The following is a 13,754-nucleotide window of genomic DNA, read 5'->3' as shown; positions in this document are numbered from 1 at the left end:
TATATATATATATATATATTTATAATAGGATTAGCTCGTATACGAGTAGGTATATATTTGTAAAAAATGAAGTTCGAAAATGCTGCTGTTTATACAATTTTTAATTTTTATATATACATTATAACATGTTTCAGTTCCTGAAATGAACCTTATCAAAAAAAGCTATATATAAAAGAGACAGCTCATGCCGTCAAACACAAGAAATTCATTTTTTATACACAACGGAGTCAGACATCTTAGAGTTCATGTATAGTTGATATATAGTTCATGTATAGTTGATATATTTGAAGTATATGTTCAAAGTGTTCGATGCAGTGGCCCACGGTGGCGATACGTATTCAATACAAAAAACAGATCAAAGTGGTGGAAAGCGGTCAATACAGAAGATTGATGTTTCCGAAGATGCGAGGAATTCATTTTTACCTTTAAGGTAAAAATGAATTCCTCGCTCTTTCGGAAACATCAATCTTCTGTATTGACCGCTTTCCACCACTTTGATCTGTTTTTTGTATTGAATACGTATCGCCACCGTGGGCCACTGCATCGAACACTTTGAACATATACTTCAAACTATATATCAACATACATGAACTATATATCAACTATACATGAACTCTAAGATGTCTGACTCCGTTGTGTATAAAAATGAATTTCTTGTGTTTGACGGCATGAGCTGTCTCTTTTTATAAATAGCTTTTTTGATAAGGTTCATTTCAGGAACTGAAACATGTTATAATGTATATATAAAAATTAAAAATTGTATAATACAGCAGCATTTTCGAACTTCATTTTTACAAATATATATATATATATATATATATGTATGTATAATTATATATATATATATATGTATATATAGCAATGAAAAATTGTAAAAATGCAGAATGCTCGATTGAAAGAAAATTTTAATGAATTGAGAAAATGAAAAAATATAAATGTATATTTATTCAACCGATTTTCGTCATAGTTTGACTTATCAAGAATAGTTAGGTGAAAAGGTTTTTTAAAAATGAGAAAGGGGAAAAAAAGTTGCATTGTTTTTTGCAAAAGAATAATAGTAGAAAATATGTATAAAAATTAAAAATAAGTACTCTCGATACATTGTGAGTTCGTTGTGTATCTTGAGTTTAATGATTGTTCATGAAAAAATTACCTTGAGGTATTAGGATCCAATGGGATTAAGGCAATGTGTTGTTTGGGTTAATTTAGGATGTTGGCAAAACAGGAAGTAGTATATATGTATATATATATATATATATATATATATATATATTTATATATATATATATACAATATATATACATATATATATATATACATATATATATACATATATATATATATATATGTATATATATATATATGTATGTATAATATATATATGTATGTATATATATATGTATGTATGTATATATATATGTATTATATATATATGTATGTATATATATATGTATTATATATATATATGTATGTATATATATATGTATTATAATATATATGTATTATATATATATATGTATGTATATATATATGTATATATATATATATATGTATATATATAGTATGTATGTATATATATATGTATGTATATATATATCATCATCATCATCATCATTATCTAACGTCTGTTATCCGCTCTAGCATGGGTTGGACGGTTCGACAGGGGTCTGGGAGGCCAGGGGCTGCACCAGGCTCCAGTCTGATCTGGCAGTGTTTCTACAGCTGGATGCCCATCCTAACGCCAACCACTCCGCGAATGTAGTGGGTGCTTTTTACGTGCCACCTGCAAAGGTGCCAGGGGAGTCCGGTATCGGCCAAGATTGGTTGGTGCTTCTAATGTGCCACCGACACGGAAGCCAGCCAAGGCGACGCTGGCATCGGCCACGTTCGGATGATGCTTTTTATGTGCCACAGGCACAGAAGCCAGTCGAGGCGGTGCTGGCAACGGCCACGTTCAGATGGTGCTTTTTATGTGCCACCGGCACAGGTATCACAACTACTATTTCCATTGATATTTATTTCGATGTTCATGTACTTGACTCAACAGGTCTCCTCAAGCACAGCGGGATGTTCTGGAATCCAAGGTACTTTGAATGGGCAGGGGCTATGCGGAACTGGTGCAGGAAGCAGCCCGGGTCTTTGCAGTCACAACATATCTCCAGAGATCTCGGTCCTACGCCATTGCCTCAGTGAGGCCCAACGCTTTGAGGTCATGCTTGACTACCTCATCCCATGTCTTCCTGGGTCTACCTCTCCCCCTGATACCTTCAACTGTTTGGGAGTGGCACTTCTTCACACATCTCTCCTCATCCATCCGCAGTACATGACCATACCATCGCAAGCGTCGCTCTTGCACACCACATCTGATGCTTCTTATGTCCAGCATTTCTCTCAGGGTGCTTACCCTCTGTCGTGCATGCACACTGACATTATACATCCAGCGGATCATGCTAGCTTCATTCCTTTCAAGTCTAGGCATGTCCTCTGCAGTCACAGTCCATGTTTCACTACCATGAAGCATGGCAGTTCGCACACATGCGTCATACAATCTACTTTTCACTTTGAGTGAGAGACCCTTTGTCGCCAGTAGGGGTAGGAGCTTTCTGAACTTTGCCCAGGCTATTCGTATTCTAGTGGTGACACTCTCTGAGCATCCCCCTCCACTACTAACTTGGTCACCCAGGTAGCGGAAACTATCAACTACTTCTAGTTTCTCCCCCTCCCGGAGTGTGATGGAATCTGTTTTCTGAGTATCTGTGGTGTCTATTGTCCCTGTGCATCTGCTGCACATGAAAGCTATCGTATAAGTTAATTTCCCTTTGATGTTGCTGCACCTCTTTATATATATATATATATAATGAAAACATCGTTTTTGTAATATGTAATTAATATTAAATACTAGTATGATATATTTAACAGTAACTACAAGAATATGCACTAAAATATACATACACATATATACACACACACACACATATATATATAACATTCTCTATGTGTGTGTAAGATTATAACAGCTGTATTTTTCAACTGATTTTCTCCATGCTTGGAACATTACTTATATTCCAGGGATGGTTTTAGATAATGAGTAACAGGGCCCCAGCGGCAGAAAATACCAGTTCCTGTGTTACATGGAGAAGGGAGGGAACTCTATGCAAAATAACTTTCAGAAATTGATTGTCTCCCTTACATCCATTGGTCCAAAAATTATCACAATATCATCTAATATATAAAATAGAGATGTGTCTATTTGCTTTTCATGCGCATCTATATCTCTCTATCTCTCTCTCTGTATCTATCTTATTTGTTTAACTAGCTAGCTCTCTCTTTCTATATATATATATAAATATCACTCATTCTCTATTGTTTTCACTTTCATTTTTCAGACACTATTTTTACTTGAAGTTCAATTGCTATTGCTTTCACTGTAAGTTTTCAATCACTGTTTACAAACAACAACGACAAATTACAGAAAGAAGTTCATAATTACTGATGAAAGTAATTTCATACATAATTAACTGACAATTTACCTACAAATTTCTAATTTACTTTTGCAATGTTTTGTGTTTTTTCGGGGGTTTTTTGTTGATAGAATTACTGATAAAATCAAGTTCATAATTTACTGACAGAAGTAACTTCAAAAATTTCACTTAAATTCGTACACTTAGTTAATTTCCCTAAAATTTCTTATTTACTTTTGCAATGGTTTTGTGTCTTTCTGTTGTTAATGGCCTTTTTCTGGTTCCTTTGATAATGGCCCTTTGGTTCACTAAGTGACAAATTTCGTTTCAACCCGTACAATTCTGTATTTTCTGCGTCATATTTACAAATATAATTTCCGTACCCAGTTATTTTCATTGTTTACTATCTTCTGCACCTATGTATTTCTGTATACACATATAACCATGCCTAGAAGGAAAGTGTCAAATTTGTCTACAATGTCAAGGTCAGCCAAAAGAATGTCTCTGTCTAGGGAAAGAGAGACAACTGTAGAAAGGGAAGTATACCAAGAAATGAATAGACTGTGCACTATAAAAGCCAGAGCATCTCAAAGTTATGAGCAGAAGTATGCACAGCTGACAAGGAACAGAATATCTACTGCAGAACGAAGAACAGTTGCAACAGATCAGAGAAGCAGTTTTTAATTATGATCCAGCAGTTCATTATGTAGATGACACTAGAGTTTCCACTGGTGCAATGACAGCTGACTGCAAACATTGTAAAGCAAAGAAGTGGCCTGGAGAGACACCTGCACTCTGCTGCCGTGGTGAAAAGGTTAAAGTTCCTGCAATCCTCCTACCTCCAGAGCCATTGAAGAAACTGTTGTCATCAACTGACCAAGATTCAAAGCACTACCAAAACAAAACTAGGCAATACAATGCCGCACTACAGATGACATCATTTGGAGCCACAAGAGATTTAACTGAGCCAGGATTCATGTAAACTTTCAAGATCCAAGATCAGATTTATTATCGGATTAGTTCTCTACTACCTCTGTCAAATGACTCACCAAAGTTGGCCTTTCATTGCTTATAATCTGTACTTGTTTTTTGGTGTTTTTGAATTATGTGTATTTACTTTATATACATATAGGAGATGAAAACTTGCTTTTAACATTTCACTTAACATCTATGTTCCATGGTGGCATGGGTTGGAGAGTTATTAATGTGGAAAGTTTGTACCTCAGCTACTAGCAGTTGTAACCTGCGTAATCTAGAAGGTACATTTAAATTTCATTATTATCTTTAACCTAGACAACCTGGTCATAGCCCAACTAATTAGGGAGAGAGTCAGTTTAGAGGAGATACAGTTTAGGCTTGTGCCAGGGAAAAGTACCACTGATGCTATATTTTTGGTAAGACAGCTGCAGGAGAAATACCTAGCTAAAGATAAACCTCAGTACCTGGCTTTCATTGACATGGAGAAAGCCTTTGACACCCCTTATCTCTTATCTGGTAGTCAATGCAGAAACCAGGGATAGATGAGTGGTTAGTGAGAACTGTACAAGCCATGTACAGGGATGCTGTCAGTAAGGTGAGGGTTGGCAACAAGTACAGAGAAGAATTCTGGGTAGGGGTCCATCAAGGATCAGACCCCTCTTATTCATCATAGTCCGCCAGGTAATAGGAGGGGAATTCAAGACAGGATGCCTCTGGGAGCTTCTCTATGCTGATGACTTTGTTCTAATAGTTCTGAGTCACTATCAGAATGAGACGAGAAGTTTCAGATGTAGAAGCAAGGTCTAGAATCGAAGGGCCTTAGAGTCAATCTAGCAAAAACAAATGTCATAAGTAGGAAAGCAGACAAACAACAAATACCTTCAGGTAGATGGCCCTGCTCGATCTGGAGAAAAGGCATAGGTAGAACCTCCATAAAATGTACCTGGTGTAAGCTATGGACACATAAGAGGTGCAGTAATATGAAAGGAAGGCTAACTGGGAAGATAGTTTTTGTGTGTGACAAATGCTCAGGGCAATAAACACTGAAAATGTGCAGAAAACAGCTAAAGGCAGTGAAACATGGGCTGTGACTGCTGAGGACAAGCATAAGCTTGCAAGTAATGAAGCTAGTATGCACTACTGGATGTGTAATGTCAGTGTGCATACACAATAGAGTGTAAGTGCCCTGAAAGAAAAGTTGGACATAAGAAGCATCAGTTGTGGTGTGCAAAAGAGACGACTGAGCTGGTATGGTCATGTGTTGCAAATGGATGAGGACAGCTGTGTCACACCCTAGCAGCAGAGGGAACCTATGGAAGAGGAAGACCTGAGATGAGGTGGTAAAGCAGGACTTTTGAATGTTGGGCCTCACGGAGGTGATGACAAGTGACCAAGACCTTTGGTGATATGCTTGAGAAAACGCAGCAAGCCAAGTGAAATGATAACCATGACCTATGCCAGTGCAGCATAACTGACTCATTTGAGAGTACCCTTCAATCATTGGGCAATAAACTGTGCTTGCAAAGACCTGTTGAGTCAAGTGAAATCATTGTCGTGGCTGATGACAGTACCGCCTGATTGGCACCTGTGCCAGTGACACATAAAACCCAACATTCGTATGTGGTCAATGCCAGTGCCACCTGCCTGCTCCTGTGCCAGTGGCTCGTAAAAAACACCATTCGATCGTTGCCAGTGCCACCTGATTGGCTTCCATGCCAGAGGCACGTAAAAAGCCCCATTCAAGTGTGGTCAATGCCAGTACTGCCTGACTGGCCCTCATACCGGTGGTATGTAAAAAGCACCCACTACACACTCGGAGTGGTTGGTGTTAGGAAGGGCATCCAGCTGTAGGGACCTTGCCAGATCAGATTGGAGCCTGGTGCAGCCATCTGGTTCGCCAGTCCTCAGTCAACCCATGCCAGCATAGAAAGCAGGCATTAAACGATGATGATATATATATATACATACTTATATATATACATATATATACGTATATATAACTATATATATACACACTCACGCACATATATATACACATATATATATATATATATATACACATATCTACACATATATATACACGTATGTTTACACACACACACACACATGTACATATATGCTCACATATATACACATACACACACACTAATAACCCCATTATTACCACCACCACCACCACCATTACAACAAAATGCCGCTGTATTTATAGTATCAGATAGGCCGTTTATGTAAAGCAACGACAGTTTGAAAATGCTTTCTAGTTGGTTTTTGTCAGTTGGAATGTTTATAGGAGAGAGAGAAAGAGAGAGGGGTGAGAGCTAGATAGAAACTGTAAACAATTAGATAATAGATATGAACAACTTGTAACTATTATTAACCATCTCCAAGACAATATTAATTAAGGTGAGTAAAAGGTGGGTGGGCGGTTTAAGTTGGCAGTAAGAATCAACACACACTCACACATAGCTATTATTATTAGCAGAGAGGTTGTAGTATTTGCTATTTGTTTTCTCCCTCGAAATACCAGGCTGCAATATTTTGATAATTTCCTTCCTTTCACACATAATGGTGTCCAGTTGTTTTAATTAGTCCATTAATAATACTGTATTCCTTATTAATTGCAATAGCTTTATTTTATACAGTAACGAAATTACAAATAGAAATTCCATTATAACGAACACAGAATATGACCTGTAGCTGTATGTAATACGTAAAACTTAATATAATACGGTAAATAAAATGTAGGGTATTCAAATATATATATACACATTGCTTAATTTGTATATGAAAAGCAGAATATAAGCGGTGTCAGGGAACGAACCGTCTTTTCGTTTAAAATATTTAATAATGCATTTGTTTATATTCAGTTTTTTGTTGCTTTTTTTTCATTCGACCTTAATTTCATTTCCCTCTTTTTACACAATAACAACAAATGATGACAGTTAAATAAATGATAAACATGTCATAACTGACAGAAGATAAACGAAACGAACCAAAACAAAAACAGAACACGATTCGGTAATTTCATTACCTATTAATTTCGTTCTATTTTCGTTACCTTTTTAATATTTTTACTACATACAATACTTAGTGTGGAGTGTGAAATAAATAGTTAAAACCTAGACAACAACAAAACTGAAAGAGGAGAGAAGCTAAAGCAGAAACTTACCTGAGATGCAGATGTGGTGGCATCGCCTCTCGCCTTCGACGTACATTGAGCAACGCACAGCGCTCCGCCACTCGTCTCAGATCTTTTGCGCCATTCGTTCCAAGCCAAATAACCCAATGTAGGTACAACGAAAGCAGCTGCCGTTGTCTTTGCTGCATTGAAATGATTCCAGCTTTGTCCAGAATGGTTTAAGTAAACATTGTTCTTTAATATAGACTGAAGACTCCGTCGAAAAAGTCGGGAAGCCATGTTCCGTTTTGTACTTTAACGCATGCGCACTGAGTCGCCACTCAAGTCTCAACTTCGCTTCCAGCTGAATTTTCGATTTTGCCGGGTTTCCTCTGAATATCATTGTTTTCTTAAATTTAAAAAAAATTATATCATACAGCATTTCTTTAATTTTTAAAAATAAAAACAATTTTTTCTATTCGTAAATTAAAGAAAAATTTCTTTATAGGAAAAATGTTAATCTTTATTTTCCTTAATAGCTGTATTATAGATTCTGAATAATAATTCTGCTGATAGAAGACGCATTTATTCATCAAAGCCAAAGATCGATTTAAAATAACAAACATGCTTTTAGCTCGCTCGCGTACTGTTTCCTCTAATTACTTTTTCTCCTGCTACTATAATGATCTGCGCGCCATGAAGGTATCTATTGCCAATTCCTATCAGGCCCTCCAAACTTACACAACTCTCCTCTTTCATTATTCATGTTGTGTCAAAGTCCCAAACTGGAATTCCCTCCTAGCTCAGGTCTCTCCCTGCTGGCGTTCTCTTGAACCAGTTTTAGCAGAATGTTAATGGTATCTATGTCATCAGCCTGTGAAGGCCGTCTGTTCCTACCTACATGTAAGTAAAAAGATGAAAAAAAAATTTTTTAATAAAGGTCGTGCTCCAGCATGGCCACAATCAAATGACTGAAACAAGTAAAAGAGTAAAGGAGCAATGTCAACTACTGTTGAATTTGACAAGCTAAAAGAAGAAAATTGTATACTATAAGACCAACATTCTATAATTCTCTTCAGCAAAAACGTGCGGGAGAGCCAAAGCTGAATGGGAAAAAAAAAAGCATCACAGAACAATTTTTTTAATAAAGTCTAAAATGCTATATAGGATCTGCGGTATGAAGCTTGCTTCCCGAACACATGGCCCTGGGTTCAGTACCACTGCATGGCACCTCAGGCAAGTGTCTTCTACTATAGCCTTGTGAGTGGATTTGGTTGATAGAAACTGAAAAAAGCCCATTGTATATATATATATATATATACACACACACACATGTGTGTCTTTAAGATTGTGTTTGTCACCGAAATATCACTTGACAACCAGTGTTGGTGTGTTTATGTCCCTGCAGCTTTGCAGTCTGGCAACAGGGACCAATAGAATAATAAAAAATTTTTACTGCTGTCGATTCAGTCAATTAAAAATTCTTCAAGACGGTGCCCCAGCATGCCTACAGTCTAACGACTGAGACACAAAAGGAAACATAGTAGAAAATATATACATCACCATCATCATCCTCATCATCCCATCATTGTTTAATGTCCGCTTTCCATGCTAGCATGGGTTGGACGATTTGACTAAGGACAGGCAAACAGGAGGCAGCACCAGGCTCCAATCTCAACTGGCAAGGTTTCTACAGCTGGATGCCCTCCTAACACCAACCACTCCAAGAGTGTAGTAGGTGCTTCGTATATATATATATACACCACACACACACAACACATATATATATATATATATATATATAAATTCAGATGAATATGGCACTTAAGTTGAGGCACCAGAATTTAGTATGGTATTATCCATACAATTTCAAAATAGGGTGATTAAAATCAAAATAAACAACAAGGATATCCAGAGGTAATGCAGTATGATCGTTTCATGCAATTCCATTTAATGGACAATGCAATCATTTCATTACATCAATTTAAAATGTAAAGCAATCTTTGTGCAGCTGAAGATTGCTCTACATTTTAAATTGATGTAATGAAATGATTGCATTGTTCAATTAAATGGAATTGCATGAAACGATCATACTGCATTACCTCTGGATATCCTTGTTGCTTATTTTGATATAACTCACGGAGTGGTTGGCATTAGGAAGGGCATCCACCCGTAGAAACACTGCCAGATCTGACTGGGCCTGATGAAGCCTTCCAGCTTCACAGACCCCAGTTGAACTGTCCAACCCATGCTAGCATGGATAACGGACGCTAAATGATGATGATGATGATGATATATTATATATCTATATCAAAAACTGTCCGATGAACGGCAACAGGAAACTCATAGTAACAGGATTTGTTGAATTTTCTGCTGCTTTAAATAAAGCATATTACTCTACCACTGGTATTTGAGTACTCTTTTTTCACCTTGTTTCACATTTATGTGTTTACTACGGTATATATTATATATATCTATATATATATATATATACACATATATTATTGTGTCTGGGGAGGATCGTTCTGTTAATGCCTTATTAATTAACACACCATTTTGATTTCCACTCTTGTACTTATTTATTTCTTCTAAAATTTTCATTGCTTTTGCAATGACTAATCAAAAGGTTGCAAGAAGTAATGAGAAAATTTTAGAAAAAAGTAAATAAGTACAAGAGTGGAAATCAAAATGGTGTGTCAATTAATAAGGCATTAAAACCAAATAGTATCTCCTTGGCTGTGGCATGTAACTGGCCAAGAAGTTACCATTGGTTTCACATCTACTACTACACTCAACAATACTGGAGGTGTGTTGTGCATCCTTCAGACCTTGTTAGGAATATATCAGGAAGAAAAAAAATCCCAATATATTCCTAACAGGAAGGTTTGAGACGCACAATGTAAAACATACTTTTGATACAAGTCTGATGAAGTGCCTCTCTAATGTCTAAAACTACAAATATTACGTGAGTTTTCATTTAGAATTTTCACATAAACTGACATTGCGAATGCGGAAACAATTGTAACTTATATTAAAGATGTGTCAAAGAATTTTCCTTGTCTTTTTCTTTTCATTGGATATCTACACTTCACCAAACCCATTTGATGGTATAATTATCATGGAACTTGGATTTTCTACATCTGAAGAATTCCAGCTTTGGCCTGGAATCCGGCAGCATTGATAGTACAGTATTCATGCCAAGTGCTTCACTAGAAATACCCCAACTTCACACAGACCTGACCTTAGCCTATATATATTTATATATGTATGCATTGTTTTTACTTGTGTATAACTTGTACTCTAATGTAGTGTAAAATCTTGATACAAAGTTTTCTTCCCTTCATATTCAAAGTGAAAGGTTTTGCTTCACTCCATATATAAGTTACATTCTGTTTCTTTTTTTCAGTTAAAACTGAGTATAAGTTGTCCACCCATGCCAGCATGGAAAGCAGACATTAAACAATGATGAATATATATATCATCATCATCATCATTTAACATCCAATTTCCATGCTAGCATGGGTTGAACGATTTGACTGAGGACTGGTGAACCAGATGGCTGCACCAGGCTCCAATCTTGATCTGGCAGAGTTTCTACCTTCCTAATGCCAACCACTCCGAGAGTGTAGTGGGTGCTTTTACGTGCCACTGGCACGAGGGCCAGCCAGGCGGTACTGGCAAAGGCCACGCCTAAATAGTGTTTTTTTATGTGCCACCTGCACACTGGCACATTTGAGACATGACTACTACCAACATCATCTTGATAAGCCTATGAGTGAAATGTCACTTACATAACTTGGAATCTTGTTACATCACCACATGAAGTATTTCTGCACATATTTTATACACATCATGTGTGTATGTGTGGGTATGCATGTATAGATATATGTAAATATATTTATATGTGTCTGTGGATTTTCAGTTACATAGACACTTACATTAGTTTGTAATTGCTTACTATGAAGACTGTTGCTGAGTCTGTACAAAAAGCTCACTATGATTGTCACTCATATATACTTATACATATATACATTTGGCACATGCATGAGTCAGTGGTTAAGCCTTGCAGCTATGTGGTTTAAGTTTTATATATATATAGTTTGACAGAGAGATTATAAGGAGAAAATGGAAAGTTTTAACTAATAAATTCAATTTATTAACATATTGTAAAACTTCTCTGTTATCTACAATCGTTTCCATACTTGACTCTTCCCTTCTTCATCCATGTTGTATTCAGTCTCCAGGCTCTGCACTAACCACTATGCTCAGTCCTTCCTTCACCACTGGATGTCTGAGATGACTAAAGACAGAGATGACTGGCAATTAATTATGTTTGAGAAGACTCAGAAATGAGTTCCTAAAAGCATATCACTTTGTCATGTCTACAGCAAGACATCCATTCCTAACACTCTAAGCTACTCTTGTGTCTCAGCACCTGGCATAAGCCACCTCCCTCAATATCACACCCATCATAATCGAGGGGTCTTGTTTTGTGAACTACATGATGATCTTACCCTCAAAGAGCACCCAGTGCACAATGTAAAATTGTTGGGCATAGGAAGGATGTCCAGCTTTAGAAGCCATACTGAAATAGACAATGCAGCTCAACAGTCCTGTGACCCATTGAATCCTCTCAATGCACCCAACCCATGTGGGCATATAATTATGCTAGATGATGATGATGATATGTGTGACTGTGTGTAAATGGGTGTGAGGGTGCATACATAGAGTCATGCATGATGCATGCATCTATCCACCCATCCATACATACATGCATATGTGTGTGTGTGTGTGTGTGTATGTTTGTGTGTGTGTGGTGTGTGTGTGTGTGTGGTGTGTGTGTGTGTGTATATGTATATATTATTTATGAATATAAATAATATATATATATGTGCATACATATATATTTATGTATATATATACACACACACATATATATATATATATATCATCATCATCATCATCATCATCCTGATATATATATATATATAATATATATATATATATACATACATACATATATTTATATATATATATATATATATATATATATATATATATATATTATATATATATATCACAAACTATAACTCCCTTCTTGAATGGGTCTTGGTGCCCAAATCCTGAATTGAAAGACTTCGCCAGGTGGTGCTATAAAGTTAGACATGGCTTGGGCCAGTACTGGCCAAAACCTTTCTAAGTTATATATATATATATGCATGGCTGTGTGGTAAGTAGCTTGCTTACCAACCACATGGTTCCGGGTTCAGTCCCACTGCGTGGCAACTTGGGCAAGTGTCTTCTACTATAGCCTCGGGTCAACCAAAACCTCGTGAGTGGATTTGGTAGACGGAAACTGAAAGAAGCCCGTTGTATATATGTATGTGTGTATGTATATGTTTGTCCCCCCCAATATTGCTTGACAACCAATGCTGGTGTGTTTGCATCCCTGTAACATAGCGGTTTGGCAAAAGAGACTGATAGAATAAGTACTAGGCTTACAAAGAATAAGTCCTGGGGGGCGATTTGCTCGACTAAGGCAGTGCTCCAGCATGGCCACAGTCAAATGACTGAAACAAGTAAAAGAGTAAAGAGTATATACATACATACATACATATATATATATATATATATTATATATATATATATATATGCATATATGGATACAGGACATCATAAACTGTAAACAACATGAAATATGAAAACAAATGAGTTGATATGCAAACAACGAAAAAAACAAATGAAAGACAGTTCAAGTAACATAAAGAACGACCCTTCATCAGTTGTCAGCTGTCCATCTACTCGTTATTTTGAGCACTGAACAAAATATATATAAATTGTTGCCATTTTATATTTTTAATTTCACACATGCGCATTGTTTGCTTTTGATTTTGTTGACTACACAGTATAGTAGGGTCTTTGGGCACTATCTCTGAGAAAAACAGCACCATGACACAATTCACTCTACCAGAAAGTTGGAAATGACACGCAGTACTCCTTAGCATTCATGCTGGAAGCTCCAATACAAACATTTCAGAATGTTTGAGTGTCAAAGTGAGGAAGTGCAAATCTGAGGACATGTACTGTCAAATCAACATCATGTTGTTTGGAGTCATCACGAAGGCCTAGATCAAGTGCCCGGAGGAGGTAGTGCTGCCCTGGGTCAAGATGGTGGATGCTGAAAGACAATATGTCTG

At 36.7% G+C, this 13,754-nt stretch overlaps 1 protein-coding gene across 5 annotated transcripts in view; it reads right to left on the bottom strand.

Moving 5' to 3' along the window:
• The window catches only part of LOC115222469 (calcium uptake protein 3, mitochondrial), a 380,133-nt gene extending 372,238 nt beyond the window's left edge, over nucleotides 1–7,895 (bottom strand). For all 5 annotated transcript variants that reach the window (XM_036511684.1, XM_036511686.1, XM_036511685.1 and 2 more), the window contains exon 1: nucleotides 7,609–7,895. In XM_036511684.1, the coding sequence (XP_036367577.1) occupies nucleotides 7,609–7,857 (249 nt within the window). In that variant the 5' untranslated portion in view covers nucleotides 7,858–7,895. The remainder of the gene's footprint in view (nucleotides 1–7,608) is intronic.
• Nucleotides 7,896–13,754: the final 5,859 nt, after the last annotated feature.

The sequence above is a fragment of the Octopus sinensis genome, linkage group LG20, assembly GCF_006345805.1.
Source record: "Octopus sinensis linkage group LG20, ASM634580v1, whole genome shotgun sequence".
Classification (NCBI taxonomy): domain Eukaryota; kingdom Metazoa; phylum Mollusca; class Cephalopoda; order Octopoda; family Octopodidae; genus Octopus; species Octopus sinensis.
Note: the sequence above shows the minus strand (reverse complement) of the source record. Positions and strands in the feature narration are given on the sequence as shown.